The sequence below is a fragment of the Salvelinus fontinalis genome, chromosome 1 (assembly GCF_029448725.1).
Source record: "Salvelinus fontinalis isolate EN_2023a chromosome 1, ASM2944872v1, whole genome shotgun sequence".
NCBI classification, from domain to species: domain Eukaryota; kingdom Metazoa; phylum Chordata; class Actinopteri; order Salmoniformes; family Salmonidae; genus Salvelinus; species Salvelinus fontinalis.
Genome location: NC_074665.1, coordinates 3426816 through 3446796, shown reverse-complemented (window position 1 = coordinate 3446796; position 19981 = coordinate 3426816). Strand labels below are relative to the sequence as shown.

At 50.1% G+C, this 19981-nt stretch overlaps 1 protein-coding gene across 6 annotated transcripts in view; it reads right to left on the bottom strand.

Annotated features, from left to right (window-relative positions):
• heatr5b (HEAT repeat containing 5B) overlaps nt 1-19981 on the bottom strand; it is a 364356-nt gene that overhangs the window by 284905 nt on the left and 59470 nt on the right. For 4 of the 6 annotated variants that reach the window (XR_008761352.1, XM_055937963.1, XM_055938180.1 and 1 more), the window contains 5 exons: nt 18669-18854; nt 17650-17910; nt 16296-16477; nt 16113-16181; nt 10875-11054 (listed from right to left, as the gene is read on the bottom strand). Coding sequence is in view for 5 of the 6 variants with exons in the window: in XM_055937963.1 (XP_055793938.1) it covers nt 10875-11054; nt 16113-16181; nt 16296-16477; nt 17650-17910; nt 18669-18854 (878 nt within the window). In the remaining variant the exon portion in view is untranslated. The remainder of the gene's footprint in view (nt 1-10874; nt 11055-16112; nt 16182-16295; nt 16478-17649; nt 17911-18668; nt 18855-19981) is intronic. The other 2 variants (XM_055938092.1, XM_055938334.1) reach the window with 1 other exon arrangement.

Sequence of the window (19981 nt, the reverse complement as noted above, 5' to 3'; positions counted from 1 at the left end):
AGCCTGACAGGGTTGGTCCAACAGTGGTTCTGAGCCTGTCTGACAGGGTTGGTCCAACAGTGGTTCTGAGTCTGCCTGACAGGGTTGGTCCAACAGTGGTTCTGAGTCTGTCTGACAGGGTTGGTCCTACAGTGGTTCTGAGCCTGTCTGACAGGGTTGGTGGTTCTGAGCCTATAGTCTATAGTGTTACAGGCCTCCAGCCCAGTCTATAGTCTATAGTGTTACAGGCCTCCAGCCCAGCCTATAGTCTATAGTGTTACAGGCCTCCAGTCTATAGTCTATAGTGTTACAGGCCTCCAGCTCAGCCTAGCCTATAGTCTATAGTGTTACAGGTCTCCAGCCCAGCCTATAGTCTATAGTGTTACAGGCCTCCAGCCCAGCCTATAGTCTATAGTGTTACAGGCCTCCAACCCAGCCTATAGTCTATAGTGTTACAGGCCTCCAGCCCAGTCTATAGTCTATAGTGTTACAGGCCTCCAGCCCAGCCTATAGTCTATAGTGTTACAGGCCTCCAGCCTATAGTCTATAGTGTTACAGGCCTCCAGCCCAGCCTAGCCTATAGTGTTACAGGCCTCCAACCCAGCCTATAGTCTATAGTGTTACAGGCCTCCAGCCTAGTCTATAGTCTATAGTGTTACAGGTCTCCAGCCCAGCCTATAGTCTATAGTGTTACAGGCCTCCAGCCTAGTCTATAGTCTATAGTGTTACAGGCCTCCAGCCCAGCCTATAGTCTATAGTGTTACAGGCCTCCAGCCCAGCCTATAGTCTATAGTGTTACAGGCCTCCAGCCTATAGTCTATAGTCTATAGTGTTACAGGCCTCCAACCCAGCCTATAGTCTATAGTGTTACAGGCCTCCAGCCTAGTCTATAGTCTATAGTGTTACAGGTCTCCAGCCCAGCCTATAGTCTATAGTGTTACAGGCCTCCAGCCTAGTCTATAGTCTATAGTGTTACAGGCCTCCAGCCCAGCCTATAGTCTATAGTGTTACAGGCCTCCAGCCCAGCCTATAGTCTATAGTGTTACAGGTCTCCAGCCCAGCCTAGTCTATAGTCTATAGTGTTACAGGTCTCCAGCCCAGCCTAGTCTATAGTCTATAGGGTTACAGGCCTCCAGCCCAGCCTATAGTCTATAGTGTTACAGGCCTCCAGCCCAGTCTATAGTGTTACAGGCCTCCAGCCCAGTCTATAGTCTATAGTGTTACAGGCCTCCAGCCCAGCCTATAGTCTATAGTGTTACAGGCCTCCAGCCCAGCCTATAGTCTATACTGTTACAGGCCTCCAGCCCAGCCTATAGTCTATAGTGTTACAGGCCTCCAGCCCAGCCTATAGTCTATAGTGTTACAGGCCTCCAGCCCAGCCTATAGTCTATAGTGTTACAGGCCTCCAGCCCAGCCTATAGTCTATAGTGTTACAGGCCTCCAGCCCAGCCTATAGTCTATAGTGTTACAGGCCTCCAGCCCAGCCTATAGTCTATAGTGTTACAGGCCTCCAGCCCAGCCTAGTCTATAGTGTTACAGGCCTCCAGCCCAGCCTATAGTCTATAGTGTTACAGGTCTCCAGCCCAGCCTATAGTCTATAGTGTTACAGGCCTCCAGCCCAGCCTAGTCTATAGTCTATAGTGTTACAGGCCTCCAGCCCAGCCTATAGTCTATAGTGTTACAGGCCTCCAGCCTAGTCTATAGTCTATAGTGTTACAGGCCTCCAGCCCAGCCTATAGTCTATAGTGTTACAGGCCTCCAGCCCAGCCTATAGTCTATAGTGTTACAGGCCTCCAGCCCAGTCTATAGTCTATAGTGTTACAGGCCTCCAGCCCAGCCTATAGTCTATAGTGTTACAGGCCTCCAGCCCAGCCTATAGTCTATAGTGTTACAGGCCTCCAGCCCAGTCTATAGTCTATAGTGTTACAGGCCTCCAGCCTATAGTCTATAGTGTTACAGGCCTCCAGCCCAGCCTAGCCTATAGTCTATAGTGTTACAGGCCTCCAGCCCAGCCTATAGTCTATAGTGTTACAGGCCTCCAGCCCAGTCTATAGTCTATAGTGTTACAGGCCTCCAGCCCAGCCTATAGTCTATAGTGTTACAGGCCTCCAGCCCAGCCTATAGTCTATAGTGTTACAGGCCTCCAGCCCAGCCTAGTCTATAGTGTTACAGGCCTCCAGCCCAGCCTATAGTCTATAGTGTTACAGGTCTCCAGCCCAGCCTATAGTCTATAGTGTTACAGGCCTCCAGCCCAGCCTAGTCTATAGTCTATAGTGTTACAGGCCTCCAGCCCAGCCTATAGTCTATAGTGTTACAGGCCTCCAGCCTAGTCTATAGTCTATAGTGTTACAGGCCTCCAGCCCAGCCTATAGTCTATAGTGTTACAGGCCTCCAGCCCAGCCTATAGTCTATAGTGTTACAGGCCTCCAGCCCAGCCTATAGTCTATAGTGTTACAGGCCTCCAGCCCAGCCTAGTCTATAGTGTTACAGGCCTCCAGCCCAGCCTATAGTCTATAGTGTTACAGGTCTCCAGCCCAGCCTATAGTCTATAGTGTTACAGGCCTCCAGCCCAGCCTAGTCTATAGTCTATAGTGTTACAGGCCTCCAGCCCAGCCTATAGTCTATAGTGTTACAGGCCTCCAGCCTAGTCTATAGTCTATAGTGTTACAGGCCTCCAGCCCAGCCTATAGTCTATAGTGTTACAGGCCTCCAGCCCAGTCTATAGTCTATAGTGTTACAGGCCTCCAGCCCAGCCTATAGTCTATAGTGTTACAGGCCTCCAGCCCAGCCTATAGTCTATAGTGTTACAGGCCTCCAGCCCAGCCTATAGTCTATAGTGTTACAGGCCTCCAGCCCAGTCTATAGTCTATAGTGTTACAGGCCTCCAGCCCAGCCTATAGTCTATAGTGTTACAGGCCTCCAGCCTAGTCTATAGTGTTACAGGCCTCCAGCCTATAGTCTATAGTGTTACAGGCCTCCAGCTCAGCCTAGCCTATAGTCTATAGTGTTACAGGCCTCCAGCCCAGTCTATAGTCTATAGTGTTACAGGCCTCCAGCCCAGCCTATAGTCTATAGTGTTACAGGCCTCCAGCCTATAGTCTATAGTGTTACAGGCCTCCAGCCCAGCCTAGCCTATAGTGTTACAGGCCTCCAGCCTAGTCTATAGTCTATAGTGTTACAGGTCTCCAGCCCAGCCTATAGTCTATAGTGTTACAGGCCTCCAGCCTAGTCTATAGTCTATAGTGTTACAGGCCTCCAGCCCAGCCTATAGTCTATAGTGTTACAGGCCTCCAGCCCAGCCTATAGTCTATAGTGTTACAGGTCTCCAGCCCAGCCTAGTCTATAGTCTATAGTGTTACAGGTCTCCAGCCCAGCCTAGTCTATAGTCTATAGGGTTACAGGCCTCCAGCCCAGCCTATAGTCTATAGTGTTACAGGCCTCCAGCCCAGTCTATAGTGTTACAGGCCTCCAGCCCAGTCTATAGTCTATAGTGTTACAGGCCTCCAGCCCAGCCTATAGTCTATAGTGTTACAGGCCTCCAGCCCAGCCTATAGTCTATACTGTTACAGGCCTCCAGCCCAGCCTATAGTCTATAGTGTTACAGGCCTCCAGCCCAGCCTATAGTCTATAGTGTTACAGGCCTCCAGCCCAGCCTATAGTCTATAGTGTTACAGGCCTCCAGCCCAGCCTATAGTCTATAGTGTTACAGGCCTCCAGCCCAGCCTATAGTCTATAGTGTTACAGGCCTCCAGCCCAGCCTAGTCTATAGTGTTACAGGCCTCCAGCCCAGCCTATAGTCTATAGTGTTACAGGTCTCCAGCCCAGCCTATAGTCTATAGTGTTACAGGCCTCCAGCCCAGCCTAGTCTATAGTCTATAGTGTTACAGGCCTCCAGCCCAGCCTATAGTCTATAGTGTTACAGGCCTCCAGCCTAGTCTATAGTCTATAGTGTTACAGGCCTCCAGCCCAGCCTATAGTCTATAGTGTTACAGGCCTCCAGCCCAGTCTATAGTCTATAGTGTTACAGGCCTCCAGCCCAGCCTATAGTCTATAGTGTTACAGGCCTCCAGCCCAGCCTATAGTCTATAGTGTTACAGGCCTCCAGCCCAGTCTATAGTCTATAGTGTTACAGGCCTCCAGCCTATAGTCTATAGTGTTACAGGCCTCCAGCCCAGCCTAGCCTATAGTCTATAGTGTTACAGGCCTCCAGCCCAGCCTATAGTCTATAGTGTTACAGGCCTCCAGCCCAGTCTATAGTCTATAGTGTTACAGGCCTCCAGCCCAGCCTATAGTCTATAGTGTTACAGGCCTCCAGCCCAGCCTATAGTCTATAGTGTTACAGGCCTCCAGCCCAGCCTAGTCTATAGTGTTACAGGCCTCCAGCCCAGCCTATAGTCTATAGTGTTACAGGTCTCCAGCCCAGCCTATAGTCTATAGTGTTACAGGCCTCCAGCCCAGCCTAGTCTATAGTCTATAGTGTTACAGGCCTCCAGCCCAGCCTATAGTCTATAGTGTTACAGGCCTCCAGCCTAGTCTATAGTCTATAGTGTTACAGGCCTCCAGCCCAGCCTATAGTCTATAGTGTTACAGGCCTCCAGCCCAGCCTATAGTCTATAGTGTTACAGGCCTCCAGCCCAGCCTAGTCTATAGTGTTACAGGCCTCCAGCCCAGCCTATAGTCTATAGTGTTACAGGTCTCCAGCCCAGCCTATAGTCTATAGTGTTACAGGCCTCCAGCCCAGCCTAGTCTATAGTCTATAGTGTTACAGGCCTCCAGCCCAGCCTATAGTCTATAGTGTTACAGGCCTCCAGCCTAGTCTATAGTCTATAGTGTTACAGGCCTCCAGCCCAGCCTATAGTCTATAGTGTTACAGGCCTCCAGCCCAGCCTATAGTCTATAGTGTTACAGGCCTCCAGCCCAGCCTATAGTCTATAGTGTTACAGGCCTCCAGCCCAGCCTATAGTCTATAGTGTTACAGGCCTCCAGCCCAGTCTATAGTCTATAGTGTTACAGGCCTCCAGCCTATAGTCTATAGTGTTACAGGCCTCCAGCCCAGCCTAGCCTATAGTCTATAGTGTTACAGGCCTCCAGCCCAGCCTATAGTCTATAGTGTTACAGGCCTCCAGCCCAGTCTATAGTCTATAGTGTTACAGGCCTCCAGCCTATAGTCTATAGTGTTACAGGCCTCCAGCCCAGCCTAGTCTATAGTCTATAGTGTTACAGGCCTCCAGCCCAGCCTATAGTCTATAGTGTTACAGGCCTCCAGCCCAGTCTATAGTCTATAGTGTTACAGGCCTCCAGCCCAGCCTATAGTCTATAGTGTTACAGGCCTCCAGCCCAGCCTATAGTCTATAGTGTTACAGGCCTCCAGCCCAGCCTATAGTCTATAGTGTTACAGGCCTCCAGCCCAGCCTATAGTCTATAGTGTTACAGGCCTCCAGCCTAGTCTATAGTGTTACAGGCCTCCAGCCTATAGTCTATAGTGTTACAGGCCTCCAGCCCAGCCTATAGTCTATAGTGTTACAGGCCTCCAGCCTAGTCTATAGTGTTACAGGCCTCCAGCCCAGCCTATAGTCTATAGTGTTACAGGCCTCCAGCCCAGCCTATAGTCTATAGTGTTACAGGCCTCCAGCCCAGCCTATAGTCTATAGTGTTACAGGCCTCCAGCCCAGCCTAGTCTATAGTGTTACAGGCCTCCAGCCCAGCCTATAGTCTATAGTGTTACAGGTCTCCAGCCCAGCCTATAGTCTATAGTGTTACAGGCCTCCAGCCCAGCCTAGTCTATAGTCTATAGTGTTACAGGCCTCCAGCCCAGCCTATAGTCTATAGTGTTACAGGCCTCCAGCCTAGTCTATAGTGTTACAGGCCTCCAGCCCAGCCTATAGTCTATAGTGTTACAGGCCTCCAGCCCAGTCTATAGTCTATAGTGTTACAGGCCTCCAGCCCAGCCTATAGTCTATAGTGTTACAGGCCTCCAGCCCAGCCTATAGTCTATAGTGTTACAGGTCTCCAGCCCAGCCTAGTCTATAGTCTATAGTGTTACAGGTCTCCAGCCCAGCCTAGTCTATAGTCTATAGGGTTACAGGCCTCCAGCCCAGCCTATAGTCTATAGTGTTACAGGCCTCCAGCCCAGTCTATAGTGTTACAGGCCTCCAGCCCAGTCTATAGTCTATAGTGTTACAGGCCTCCAGCCCAGCCTATAGTCTATAGTGTTACAGGCCTCCAGCCCAGCCTATAGTCTATACTGTTACAGGCCTCCAGCCCAGCCTATAGTCTATAGTGTTACAGGCCTCCAGCCCAGCCTATAGTCTATAGTGTTACAGGCCTCCAGCCCAGCCTATAGTCTATAGTGTTACAGGCCTCCAGCCCAGCCTATAGTCTATAGTGTTACAGGCCTCCAGCCCAGCCTATAGTCTATAGTGTTACAGGCCTCCAGCCCAGCCTAGTCTATAGTGTTACAGGCCTCCAGCCCAGCCTATAGTCTATAGTGTTACAGGTCTCCAGCCCAGCCTATAGTCTATAGTGTTACAGGCCTCCAGCCCAGCCTAGTCTATAGTCTATAGTGTTACAGGCCTCCAGCCCAGCCTATAGTCTATAGTGTTACAGGCCTCCAGCCTAGTCTATAGTCTATAGTGTTACAGGCCTCCAGCCCAGCCTATAGTCTATAGTGTTACAGGCCTCCAGCCCAGTCTATAGTCTATAGTGTTACAGGCCTCCAGCCCAGCCTATAGTCTATAGTGTTACAGGCCTCCAGCCCAGCCTATAGTCTATAGTGTTACAGGCCTCCAGCCCAGTCTATAGTCTATAGTGTTACAGGCCTCCAGCCTATAGTCTATAGTGTTACAGGCCTCCAGCCCAGCCTAGCCTATAGTCTATAGTGTTACAGGCCTCCAGCCCAGCCTATAGTCTATAGTGTTACAGGCCTCCAGCCCAGTCTATAGTCTATAGTGTTACAGGCCTCCAGCCCAGCCTATAGTCTATAGTGTTACAGGCCTCCAGCCCAGCCTATAGTCTATAGTGTTACAGGCCTCCAGCCCAGCCTAGTCTATAGTGTTACAGGCCTCCAGCCCTGCCTATAGTCTATAGTGTTACAGGTCTCCAGCCCAGCCTATAGTCTATAGTGTTACAGGCCTCCAGCCCAGCCTAGTCTATAGTCTATAGTGTTACAGGCCTCCAGCCCAGCCTATAGTCTATAGTGTTACAGGCCTCCAGCCTAGTCTATAGTCTATAGTGTTACAGGCCTCCAGCCCAGCCTATAGTCTATAGTGTTACAGGCCTCCAGCCCAGCCTATAGTCTATAGTGTTACAGGCCTCCAGCCCAGCCTAGTCTATAGTGTTACAGGCCTCCAGCCCAGCCTATAGTCTATAGTGTTACAGGTCTCCAGCCCAGCCTATAGTCTATAGTGTTACAGGCCTCCAGCCCAGCCTAGTCTATAGTCTATAGTGTTACAGGCCTCCAGCCCAGCCTATAGTCTATAGTGTTACAGGCCTCCAGCCTAGTCTATAGTCTATAGTGTTACAGGCCTCCAGCCCAGCCTATAGTCTATAGTGTTACAGGCCTCCAGCCCAGCCTATAGTCTATAGTGTTACAGGCCTCCAGCCCAGCCTATAGTCTATAGTGTTACAGGCCTCCAGCCCAGCCTATAGTCTATAGTGTTACAGGCCTCCAGCCCAGTCTATAGTCTATAGTGTTACAGGCCTCCAGCCTATAGTCTATAGTGTTACAGGCCTCCAGCCCAGCCTAGCCTATAGTCTATAGTGTTACAGGCCTCCAGCCCAGCCTATAGTCTATAGTGTTACAGGCCTCCAGCCCAGTCTATAGTCTATAGTGTTACAGGCCTCCAGCCTATAGTCTATAGTGTTACAGGCCTCCAGCCCAGCCTAGTCTATAGTCTATAGTGTTACAGGCCTCCAGCCCAGCCTATAGTCTATAGTGTTACAGGCCTCCAGCCCAGCCTATAGTCTATAGTGTTACAGGCCTCCAGCCCAGCCTATAGTCTATAGTGTTACAGGCCTCCAGCCTAGTCTATAGTGTTACAGGCCTCCAGCCTATAGTCTATAGTGTTACAGGCCTCCAGCCCAGCCTATAGTCTATAGTGTTACAGGCCTCCAGCCTAGTCTATAGTGTTACAGGCCTCCAGCCCAGCCTATAGTCTATAGTGTTACAGGCCTCCAGCCCAGCCTATAGTCTATAGTGTTACAGGCCTCCAGCCCAGCCTATAGTCTATAGTGTTACAGGCCTCCAGCCCAGCCTAGTCTATAGTGTTACAGGCCTCCAGCCCAGCCTATAGTCTATAGTGTTACAGGTCTCCAGCCCAGCCTATAGTCTATAGTGTTACAGGCCTCCAGCCCAGCCTAGTCTATAGTCTATAGTGTTACAGGCCTCCAGCCCAGCCTATAGTCTATAGTGTTACAGGCCTCCAGCCTAGTCTATAGTGTTACAGGCCTCCAGCCCAGCCTATAGTCTATAGTGTTACAGGCCTCCAGCCCAGTCTATAGTCTATAGTGTTACAGGCCTCCAGCCCAGCCTATAGTCTATAGTGTTACAGGCCTCCAGCCCAGCCTATAGTCTATAGTGTTACAGGCCTCCAGCCTATAGTCTATAGTGTTACAGGCCTCCAGCCCAGCCTAGCCTATAGTCTATAGTGTTACAGGCCTCCAGCCCAGCCTATAGTCTATAGTGTTACAGGCCTCCAGCCCAGCCTATAGTCTATAGTGTTACAGGCCTCCAGCCCAGCCTATAGTCTATAGTGTTACAGGCCTCCAGCCCAGCCTATAGTCTATAGTGTTACAGGCCTCCAGCCCAGCCTAGTCTATAGTGTTACAGGCCTCCAGCCCAGCCTATAGTCTATAGTGTTACAGGTCTCCAGCCCAGCCTATAGTCTATAGTGTTACAGGCCTCCAGCCCAGCCTAGTCTATAGTCTATAGTGTTACAGGCCTCCAGCCCAGCCTATAGTCTATAGTGTTACAGGCCTCCAGCCTAGTCTATAGTCTATAGTGTTACAGGCCTCCAGCCCAGCCTATAGTCTATAGTGTTACAGGCCTCCAGCCCAGTCTATAGTCTATAGTGTTACAGGCCTCCAGCCCAGTCTATAGTCTATAGTGTTACAGGCCTCCAGCCCAGCCTATAGTCTATAGTGTTACAGGTCTCCAGCCCAGCCTAGTCTATAGTGTTACAGGCCTCCAGCCCAGTCTATAGTCTATAGTGTTACAGGCCTCCAGCCTATAGTCTATAGTGTTACAGGCCTCCAGCCCAGCCTAGTCTATAGTCTATAGTGTTACAGGCCTCCAGCCCAGCCTATAGTCTATAGTGTTACAGGCCTCCAGCCCAGTCTATAGTCTATAGTGTTACAGGCCTCCAGCCCAGCCTATAGTCTATAGTGTTACAGGCCTCCAGCCCAGCCTATAGTCTATAGTGTTACAGGCCTCCAGCCCAGCCTATAGTCTATAGTGTTACAGGCCTCCAGCCCAGCCTATAGTCTATAGTGTTACAGGCCTCCAGCCCAGCCTATAGTCTATAGTGTTACAGGCCTCCAGCCTAGTCTATAGTGTTACAGGCCTCCAGCCTATAGTCTATAGTGTTACAGGCCTCCAGTCCAGCCTATAGTCTATAGTGTTACAGGCCTCCAGCCTAGTCTATTGTGTTACAGGCCTCCAGCCCAGCCTATAGTCTATAGTGTTACAGGCCTCCAGCCCAGCCTATAGTCTATAGTGTTACAGGCCTCCAGCCCAGCCTATAGTCTATAGTGTTACAAGCCTCCAGCCCAGCCTATAGTCTATAGTGTTACAGGCCTCCAGCCCAGCCTATAGTCTATAGTGTTACAGGCCTCCAGCCCAGCCTATAGTCTATAGTGTTACAGGCCTCCAGCCCAGCCTATAGTCTATAGTGTTACAGGCCTCCAGCCCAGCCTATAGTCTATAGTGTTACAGGCCTCCAGCCCAGCCTATAGTCTATAGTTTTACAGGCCTCCAGCCCAGCCTATAGTCTATAGTGTTACAGGCCTCCAGCCCAGCCTATAGTCTATAGTGTTACAGGCCTCCAGCCCAGCCTATAGTCTATAGTGTTACAGGCCTCCAGCCCAGCCTATAGTCTATAGTGTTACAGGCCTCCAGCCTATAGTCTATAGTGTTACAGGCCTCCAGCCTATAGTCTATAGTGTTACAGGCCTCCAGCCTATAGTCTATAGTGTTACAGGCCTCCAGCCTATAGTCTATAGTGTTACAGGCCTCCAGCCTATAGTCTATAGTGTTACAGGCCTCCAGCCCAGCCTATAGTCTATAGTGTTACAGGCCTCCAGCCCAGCCTATAGTCTATAGTGTTACAGGCCTCCAGCCCAGCCTATAGTCTATAGTGTTACAGGCCTCCAGCCTAGTCTATAGTGTTACAGGCCTCCAGCCTATAGTCTATAGTGTTACAGGCCTCCAGCCTATAGTCTATAGTGTTACAGGCCTCCAGCCCAGCCTATAGTCTATAGTGTTACAGGCCTCCAGCCCAGTCTATAGTCTATAGTGTTACAGGCCTCCAGCCCAGTCTATAGTCTATAGTGTTACAGGCCTCCAGCCCAGTCTATAGTCTATAGTCTATAGTGTTACAGGCCTCCAGCCCAGCCAATAGTCTATAGTGTTACAGGCCTCCAGCCCAGCCTATAGTCTATAGTGTTACAGGCCTCCAGCCCAGTCTATAGTCTATAGTCTATAGTCTATAAGCCTAGTGGTATGATTTTGTATATATGTTTTTAAATGTACCAAGGTCTCCGTAACGACCCTTCTGTTGTGATCAGAAAAAAGACCGGTATAGACCTGAGGAGCAAAACTAATGAAATATAATGTTAAGGGTTTTAATACTGTAGTGAAACTGACCGGTAGATGTACAAACATATTCAAGCCCTCTCACCTCAGCCCAGGCCTTCAGGACAGCCAACTTCTCCATAGTGGTAGCGCTCTCACTGTACAGCTGACTCGAGGAACCCTTCCCAGCCTGCACCTTGTCCAACGAGGAGACCAGGAGGGTGTGGACGCGACGAAGATCATTCAGGTCACTGACCACACCACTACCGATCCACGTACTGCACACCTACAGGACGGACGGAAGGACACACAGAAGAAGAAGGGAATTGGAGAGAAACGATTCACACAGACTGGTAGAAAAACAGGGATTTCAGGTTTTTTTTTTTTTCAGGAGAAGAACAAAATAATAATAATAGAAATAAATAAAAATAGAAAAACGGAAAACTGCAGAGAGAGAGAGAGACAGGGATCGTGATCGAACAAAGAGAGCCAGAGAAAGACATCGATATCATGAGAGATGAAAATCATGAGAGAAAGAGATCGATATCATGAGAGAAATTAAGATTGTGAGAGAGAAAGAGATCGATATCATGAGAGATGAAGATCGTGAGAGAGAAAGAGATCGATATCATGAGAGATGAAGACCGTGAGAGACAAAGAGATCGATATCATGAGAGATGAAGATCGTGAGAGAGAGAGATCGATATCATGAGAGATGAAGACCGTGAGAGACAAAGAGATCGATATCATGAGAGATGAAGACCGTGAGAGACAAAGACATCGATATCATGAGAGATGAAGACCGTGAGAGACAAAGACATCGATATCATGAGAGATGAAGACCGTGAGAGACAAAGACATCGATATCATGAGAGATGAAGACCGTGAGAGATCGATATCATGAGAGATGAAGATCGTGAGAGAGAGAGATCGATATCATGAGAGATGAAGACCGTGAGAGACAAAGAGATCGATATCATGAGAGATGAAGACCGTGAGAGACAAAGAGATCGATATCATGAGAGATGAAGATCGTGAGAGAGAGAGATCGATATCATGAGAGATGAAGACCGTGAGAGACAAAGAGATCGATATCATGAGAGATGAAGACCGTGAGAGACAAAGACATCGATATCATGAGAGATGAAGACCGTGAGAGACAAAGAGATCGATATCATGAGAGATGAAGATCGTGAGAGAGAGAGATCGATATCATGAGAGATGAAGACCGTGAGAGAGAAAGAGATCGATATCATGAGAGATGAAGACCGTGAGAGACAAAGAGATCGATATCATGAGAGATGAAGATCGTGAGAGATCGATATCATGAGAGATGAAGATCGTGAGAGAAAGAGATCGTGATCGTCAGAGCGAGACACAAAAAGCCCTCTGTGTGAGGAGTGTGTCAACACTGTATCTGACCATTATGTTTACTGCCTCCTTACTCCACATCAGTCAGAAAGCAGAAGTATCTGTCTATCTATCAGTCAGAGCCTTGACACTGGTCCACAACTACACAGCTCTCTACAGCTCCACTACACAGCCCACAACTACCCTACACTACAGTACACAGCTCTCTACAGCTCCACTACACAGCTCCACAACTACCCTACACAGCTCTCTACAGCTCCACTACACAGCTCCACAACTACCCTACACTACACAGCTCTCTACAGCTCTACTACACAGCTCTCTACAGCTCCACTACACAGCTCTCTACAGCTCTACTACACAGCTCTCTACAGCTCTACTACACAGCTCTCTACAGCTCCACTACACAGCTCTCTACAGCTCCACTACACAGCTCTCTACAGCTCTACTACACAGCTCTCTACAGCTCCACAACTACCCTACACAGCTCTCTACAGCTCCACTACACAGCTCTACTACACAGAGAAACATGACGACTCAAAGCTCTGCAGGACTGAGGATTAGCTGAGACTGTCCCACACCACACCACACCACACAGCTCTACTACACAGAGAAACATGACGACTCAAAGCTCTGCAGGACTGAGGATTAGCTGAGACTGTCCTACACCACACCACACCACACAGCTCTACTACACAGAGAAACATGACGACTCAAAGCTCTGCAGGACTGAGGATTAGCTGAGACTGTACCACACCACACCACACCACACCACACTACACCACACTATACTATACTATACTACACTACAGTACAGTACAGTACAGTACAGCACCCTACCCTATACTACACTACACTATACTACACTACAGTACACTACACTACACTACACTACAGTACAGCACCCTACCCTATACTACACTACACTACAGTACAGTACAGCACCCTACCCTATACTACACTACACTACACTACACTACAGTACACTACACTACAGTACAGTATACTACCCTGCCCTACCCTACACTACACTACACTACACACTACACAACTACAGCACACTACACAATACTACAGTACAGTACACTGTGTATCTGGGGAGAACCTATCAGGACGGTTACCTGGCATGCCTTAGCTGTGATGTCAGAAGGTGGTCGTGTGGAGAGCCTATCAGGACAGTTACCTGGCATGCCTTAGCTGTGATGTCAGAAGGTGGTCGTGTGGAGAGCCTATCAGGACAGTTACCTGGCATGCCTTAGCTGTGATGTCAGAAGGTGTATCTGGGGAGAACCTATCAGGACAGTTACCTGGCATGCCTTAGCTGTGATGTCAGAAGGTGTATCTGGGGAGAACCTATCAGGACGGTTACCTGGCATGCCTTAGCTGTGATGTCAGAAGGTGTATCAGGGGAGAGCCTATCAGGACAGTTACCTGGCATGCCTTAGCTGTGATGTCAGAAGGTGTATCTGGGGAGAGCCTATCAGGACGGTTACCTGGCATGCCTTAGCTGTGATGTCAGAAGGTGTATCTGGGGAGAGCCTATCAGGACGGTTACCTGGCATGCCTTAGCTGTGATGTCAGAAGGTGTATCTGGGGAGAGCCTATCAGGACAGTTACCTGGCATGCCTTAGCTGTGATGTCAGAAGGTGTATCTGGGGAGAGCCTATCAGGACGGTTACCTGGAATGCCTTAGCTGTGATGTCAGAAGGTGTATCTGGGGAGAGCCTATCAGGACGGTTACCTGGCATGCCTTAGCTGTGATGTCAGAAGGTGTATCTGGGGAGAGCCTATCAGGACGGTTACCTGGCATGCCTTAGCTGTGATGTCAGAAGGTGTATCTGGGGAGAGCCTATCAGGACGGTTACCTGGCATGCCTTAGCTGTGATGTCAGAAGGTGTATCTGGGGAGAGCCTATCAGGACGGTTACCTGGCATGCCTTAGCTGTGATGTCAGAAGGTGTATCTGGGGAGAGCCTATCAGGACAGTTACCTGGCATGCCTTAGCTGTGATGTCAGAAGGTGTATCTGGGGAGAACCTATCAGGACGGTTACCTGGCATGCCTTAGCTGTGATGTCAGAAGGTGGTCGTGTGGAGAGCCTATCAGGACAGTTACCTGGCATGCCTTAGCTGTGATGTCAGAAGGTGGTCGTGTGGAGAGCCTATCAGGACAGTTACCTGGCATGCCTTAGCTGTGATGTCAGAAGGTGTATCTGGGGAGAGCCTATCAGGACAGTTACCTGGCATGCCTTAGCTGTGATGTCAGAAGGTGTATCTGGGGAGAGCCTATCAGGACAGTTACCTGGCATGCCTTAGCTGTGATGTCAGAAGGTGGTCGTGTGGAGAGCCTATCAGGACAGTTACCTGGCATGCCTTAGCTGTGATGTCAGAAGGTGGTTATGTGGAGAGCCTATCAGGACAGTTACCTGGCATGCCTTAGCTGTGATGTCAGAAGGTGTATCTGGGGAGAGCCTATCAGGACAGTTACCTGGCATGCCTTAGCTGTGATGTCAGAAGGTGGTCGTGTGGAGAGCCTATCAGGACAGTTACCTGGCATGCCTTAGCTGTGATGTCAGAAGGTGGTTATGTGGAGAGCCTATCAGGACAGTTACCTGGCATGCCTTAGCTGTGATGTCAGAAGGTGTATCTGGGGAGAGCCTATCAGGACAGTTACCTGGCATGCCTTAGCTGTGATGTCAGAAGGTGTATCTGGGGAGAGCCTATCAGGACAGTTACCTGGCATGCCTTAGCTGTGATGTCAGAAGGTGTATCTGGGGAGAGCCTATCAGGACGGTTACCTGGCATGCCTTAGCTGTGATGTCAGAAGGTGGTTATGTGGAGAGCCTATCAGGACAGTTACCTGGCATGCCTTAGCTGTGATGTCAGAAGGTGGTTATGTGGAGAGCCTATCAGGACAGTTACCTGGCATGCCTTAGCTGTGATGTCAGAAGGTGTATCTGGGGAGAGCCTATCAGGACAGTTACCTGGCATGCCTTAGCTGTGATGTCAGAAGGTGTATCTGGGGAGAGCCTATCAGGACAGTTACCTGGCATGCCTTAGCTGTGATGTCAGAAGGTGTATCTGGGGAGAGCCTATCAGGACAGTTACCTGGCATGCCTTAGCTGTGATGTCAGAAGGTGTATCTGGGGAGAGCCTATCAGGACAGTTACCTGGCATGCCTTAGCTGTGATGTCAGAAGGTGTATCTGGGGAGAGCCTATCAGGACAGTTACCTGGCATGCCTTAGCTGTGATGTCAGAAGGTGGTTATGTGGAGAGCCTATCAGGACAGTTACCTGGCATGCCTTAGCTGTGATGTCAGAAGGTGTATCTGGGGAGAGCCTATCAGGACAGTTACCTGGCATGCCTTAGCTGTGATGTCAGAAGGTGTATCAGGGGAGAGCCTATCAGGACAGTTACCTGGCATGCCTTAGCTGTGATGTCAGAAGGTGTATCTGGGGAGAGCCTATCAGGACAGTTACCTGGCATGCCTTAGCTGTGATGTCAGAAGGTGTATCTGGGGAGAGCCTATCAGGACAGTTACCTGGCATGCCTTAGCTGTGATGTCAGAAGGTGTATCTGGGGAGAGCCTATCAGGACAGTTACCTGGCATGCCTTAGCTGTGATGTCAGAAGGTGTATCTGGGGAGAGCCTATCAGGACGGTTACCTGGCATGCCTTAGCTGTGATGTCAGAAGGTGTATCTGGGGAGAGCCTATCAGGACAGTTACCTGGCATGCCTTAGCTGTGATGTCAGAAGGTGTATCAGGGGAGAGCCTATCAGGACAGTTACCTGGCATGCCTTAGCTGTGATGTCAGAAGGTGTATCTGGGGAGAGCCTATCAGGACAGTTACCTGGCATGCCTTAGCTGTGATGTCAGAAGGTGTATCTGGGGAGAGCCTATCAGGACAGTTACCTGGCATGCCTTAGCTGTGATGTCAGAAGGTGTATCTGGGGAGAGCCTATCAGGACGGTTACCTGGCATGCCTTAGCTGTGATGTCAGAAGGTGTATCTGGGGAGAACGCTGGTCTCAGAGCAGCTCCAACCTGAGGAACAATGAACACATTACATATATATACATATATACACATATATACATTGAATAGGGTTTCCAGAGATAAATAGAAATACAACACGTAGATTATCTTCATTAGACTCACATTAGCCTGGTACTGCTCCAGGATCACGTGACCTGGGAACTCGGGCTCCGGAACAGAGGCGAACTTCTTAATAATGTCTTCCAGGGCCTGGAGACCGGCCATCCTCAACTGGTTACTGTTGTCTGTCGCCGCCATGAAGGCCATGCGTATCAGGTCAGAGAGGTGGAGGACCAACAGATCAGCTGAATAGAGGGAGGGAGGAAAGGGAGGAAGGGGAGAGGGAGAAAATGGGTTGGTTACTGTTGTCTGTAGCCGCCATGACGACTATGCGTATCAGGTCAGAGAGGTGGAGGACCAACAGATCACCTGAATAGAGGGAGGGAGGGAGGGATAGAGGGGGGGATAGAGGGAGGGACAGAGGGAGGATCAGCAGGAGGAATAGAGGGAGGGACAGAGGGAGGATCAGCAGGAGGAATAGAGGGAGGAATAGAGGGAGGGACAGCGGGAGGATCAGCAGGAGGAATAGAGGGAGGAATAGAGGGAGGGACAGCGGGAGGAACAGAGGGAGGGACAGCGGGAGGATCAGCAGGAGGAATAGAGGGAGGAAAAGAGGGAGGAATAGAGGGAGGGACAGCGGGAGGATCAGCAGGAGGAATAGAGGGAGGAAAAGAGGGAGGGACAGCGGGAGGAACAGCAGGAGGAATAGAGGGAGGAATAGAGGGAGGGACAGCGGGAGGATCAGCAGGAGGAATAGAGGGAGGAATAGAGGGAGGGACAGCGGGAGGAACAGCAGGAGGAATAGAGGGAGGAATAGAGGGAGGGACAGCGGGAGGATCAGCAGGAGGAATAGAGGGAGGAATAGAGGGAGGGACAGCAGGAGGATCAGCAGGAGGAATAGAGGGAGGAATAGAGGGAGGGACAGCGGGAGGATCAGCAGGAGGAATAGAGGGAGGAATAGAGGGAGGGACAGCGGGAGGATCAGCAGGAGGAATAGAGGGAGGAAAAGAGGGAGGGACAGCGGGAGGAACAGAGGGAGGGACAGCGGGAGGAACAGAGGGAGGGACAGAGGGAGGAACAGCGGGAGGAACAGCGGGAGGAACAGAGGGAGGGGCAGCGGGAGGAACAGAGGGAGGAACAGCGTGAGGAACAGAGGGAGGGGCAGCGGGAGGAACAGAGGGAGGGGCAGCGGGAGGAACAGAGGGAGGAACAGCGTGAGGAACAGAGGGAGGGGCAGCGGGAGGAACAGCGGGAGGAACAGATCAGGTTTCATACATATTTTGCCAGATGGAACTCCATGACCAACAACTGGCAGCATCTCTGTGCGTATAAAAAAGAAAGCCTATCTGAGAGGCTGCTCTCTGATCGTGTGTGTGTGTGTGTGTGTGTGTGTGTGTGTGTGTGTGTGTGTGTACACCTTTAGGGTTCTTGGTCTTAGCAGAGCGGGCGCCGGCCAGGTCAAAGTGTGTCTTGTCTGCGTTCTCACACAGCAGTATGATGCGACACAGACAGTCAGCGGCGAACACACGGGTCACCCAGCGCGGCGTCACAGACGGCTTGGCGCTGTTATCCTCTCCCAGCGCCGTAAACATGATGTCATCGTCGATCTCATCCTGCTTCTCCGAGTCGTCCTCTTCTTTACCCAGATCTACCGGTGCCACAACCCCTCCTCCAGCCTCTGGACAGGAAGGAAGACTTCAACGTCCCACACAGGAAGAACAGGCACCACACATTAAAGGCCCAATGCAACCGTGTTCATCTCCATATCAAATCATTTCTGGGTAACAAATACCCTTACTGTCATTGTTTCAAATTAAAATCCTCAAAAAGAAACACAAATAGCTTCTTAGCAAAGACCAATTTCTCAAGCAAGAATTTTGCCAAGACTGTTTGGGGGAGTGGTTTGAGTGGGAGGAGAACACTAGCTGTTATTGGCAGAGAGGTTTGGAACTCTTTCCTATTGGTCTATTAACTCATTAACTGGTGATGTCACCAAGCAGTATATAACTCCATCCCACCAAAAAAAGCTGAAATTTCAGGCCGTCTTTTCAAACAGCTTTTAAACTAAAAAGGGGCATTATCATAATTTTCACAGTATTATTCCAACCTCAGTGTGGAAATAGATGATATAAAACTAAGAAAAATCTCGTTTTGACTGCACTGAGCCTTTAAGATGAGGGAAGGAGAACGGACATTTAAAAACAAAACGCAGCATTATTCAACAAGACGCTACTGAGACCCATACGTCTAACGGCCTAATTAAATATCACAGACGGACCAACAGCCAAACTAAATACATCAACAGAACATTCCATGGCCACATCATGTCCTAGTCATGACTTCGCTGAGCATAACACACATATATATATATATATATCAGAGACATGTTTATTTAAACCCGCCACCAAACACTTAGTTAAGTCAGGTTTCACAGACTGTGACCTGTAGTAGCAGCCAGGACGTCCTTGCAGAGCTTCAACCAATGAGAGAGCTTGTCCACGGCGAGCGAGGACAGCATGTGGCCCAGAGTGTCATGGATGTCGTGACAAAGCTTCCTGTCCGTCTCCCGGTCCAGCATTCCAAACAGAACCCCCTCCAAACCAGTCTCTGTGATGTTCAGATCTGAGGACAGAGAGAAAGACAGGGGAGAGGAAGAGAGAGAAAGACAGGGGAGAGGAAGAGAGAGAAAGACAGGGGAGAGGAAGAGAGAGAGAAAGACAGGGGAGAGGAAGAGAGAGAGAAAGACAGGGGAGAGGAAGAGAGAGAAAGACAGGGGAGAGGAAGAGAGAGAAAGACAGGGGAGAGGAAGAGAGAGAGAAAGACAGGGGAGAGGAAGAGAGAGAGAAAGACAGGGGAGGGGAAGAGAGAGAAAGACAGGGGAGGGGAAGAGAGAGAAAGACAGGGGAGAGGAAGAGAGAGAAAGACAGGGGAGAGGAAGAGAGAGAAAGACAGGGGAGAGGAAGAGAGAGAAAGACAGGGGAGAGGAAGAGAGAGAAAGACAGGGGAGAGGAAGAGAGAGAAAGACAGGGGAGGGGAAGAGAGAGAAAGACAGGGGAGGGGAAGAGAGAGAAAGACAGGGGAGGGGAAGAGAGAGAAAGACAGGGGAGGGGAAGAGAGAGAAAGACAGGGGAGGGGAAGAGAGAGAAAGACAGGGGAGGGGAAGAGAGAGAAAGACAGGGGAGGGGAAGAGAGAGAAAGACAGGGGAGAGGAAGAGAGAGAAAGACAGGGGAGAGGAAGAGAGAGAAAGACAGGGGAGAGGAAGAGAGAGAAAGACAGGGGAGAGGAAGAGAGAGAAAGACAGGGGAGAGGAAGAGAGAGAAAGACAGGGGAGAGGAAGAGAGAGAAAGACAGGGGAGAGGAAGAGAGAGAAAGACAGGGGAGAGGAAGAGAGAGAAAGACAGGGGAGAGGAAGAGAGAGAAAGACAGGGGAGGGGAAGAGAGAGAAAGACAGGGGAGGGGAAGAGAGAGAAAGACAGGGGAGAGGAAGAGAGAGAAAGACAGGGGAGAGGAAGAGAGAGAAAGACAGGGGAGAGGAAGAGAGAGAAAGACAGGGGAGAGGAAGAGAGAGAAAGACAGGGGAGAGGAAGAGAGAGAAAGACAGGGGAGGGGAAGAGAGAGAAAGACAGGGGAGGGGAAGAGAGAGAAAGACAGGGGAGGGGAAGAGAGAGAAAGACAGGGGAGGGGAAGAGAGAGAAAGACAGGGGAGGGGAAGAGAGAGAAAGACAGGGGAGAGGAAGAGAGAGAAAGA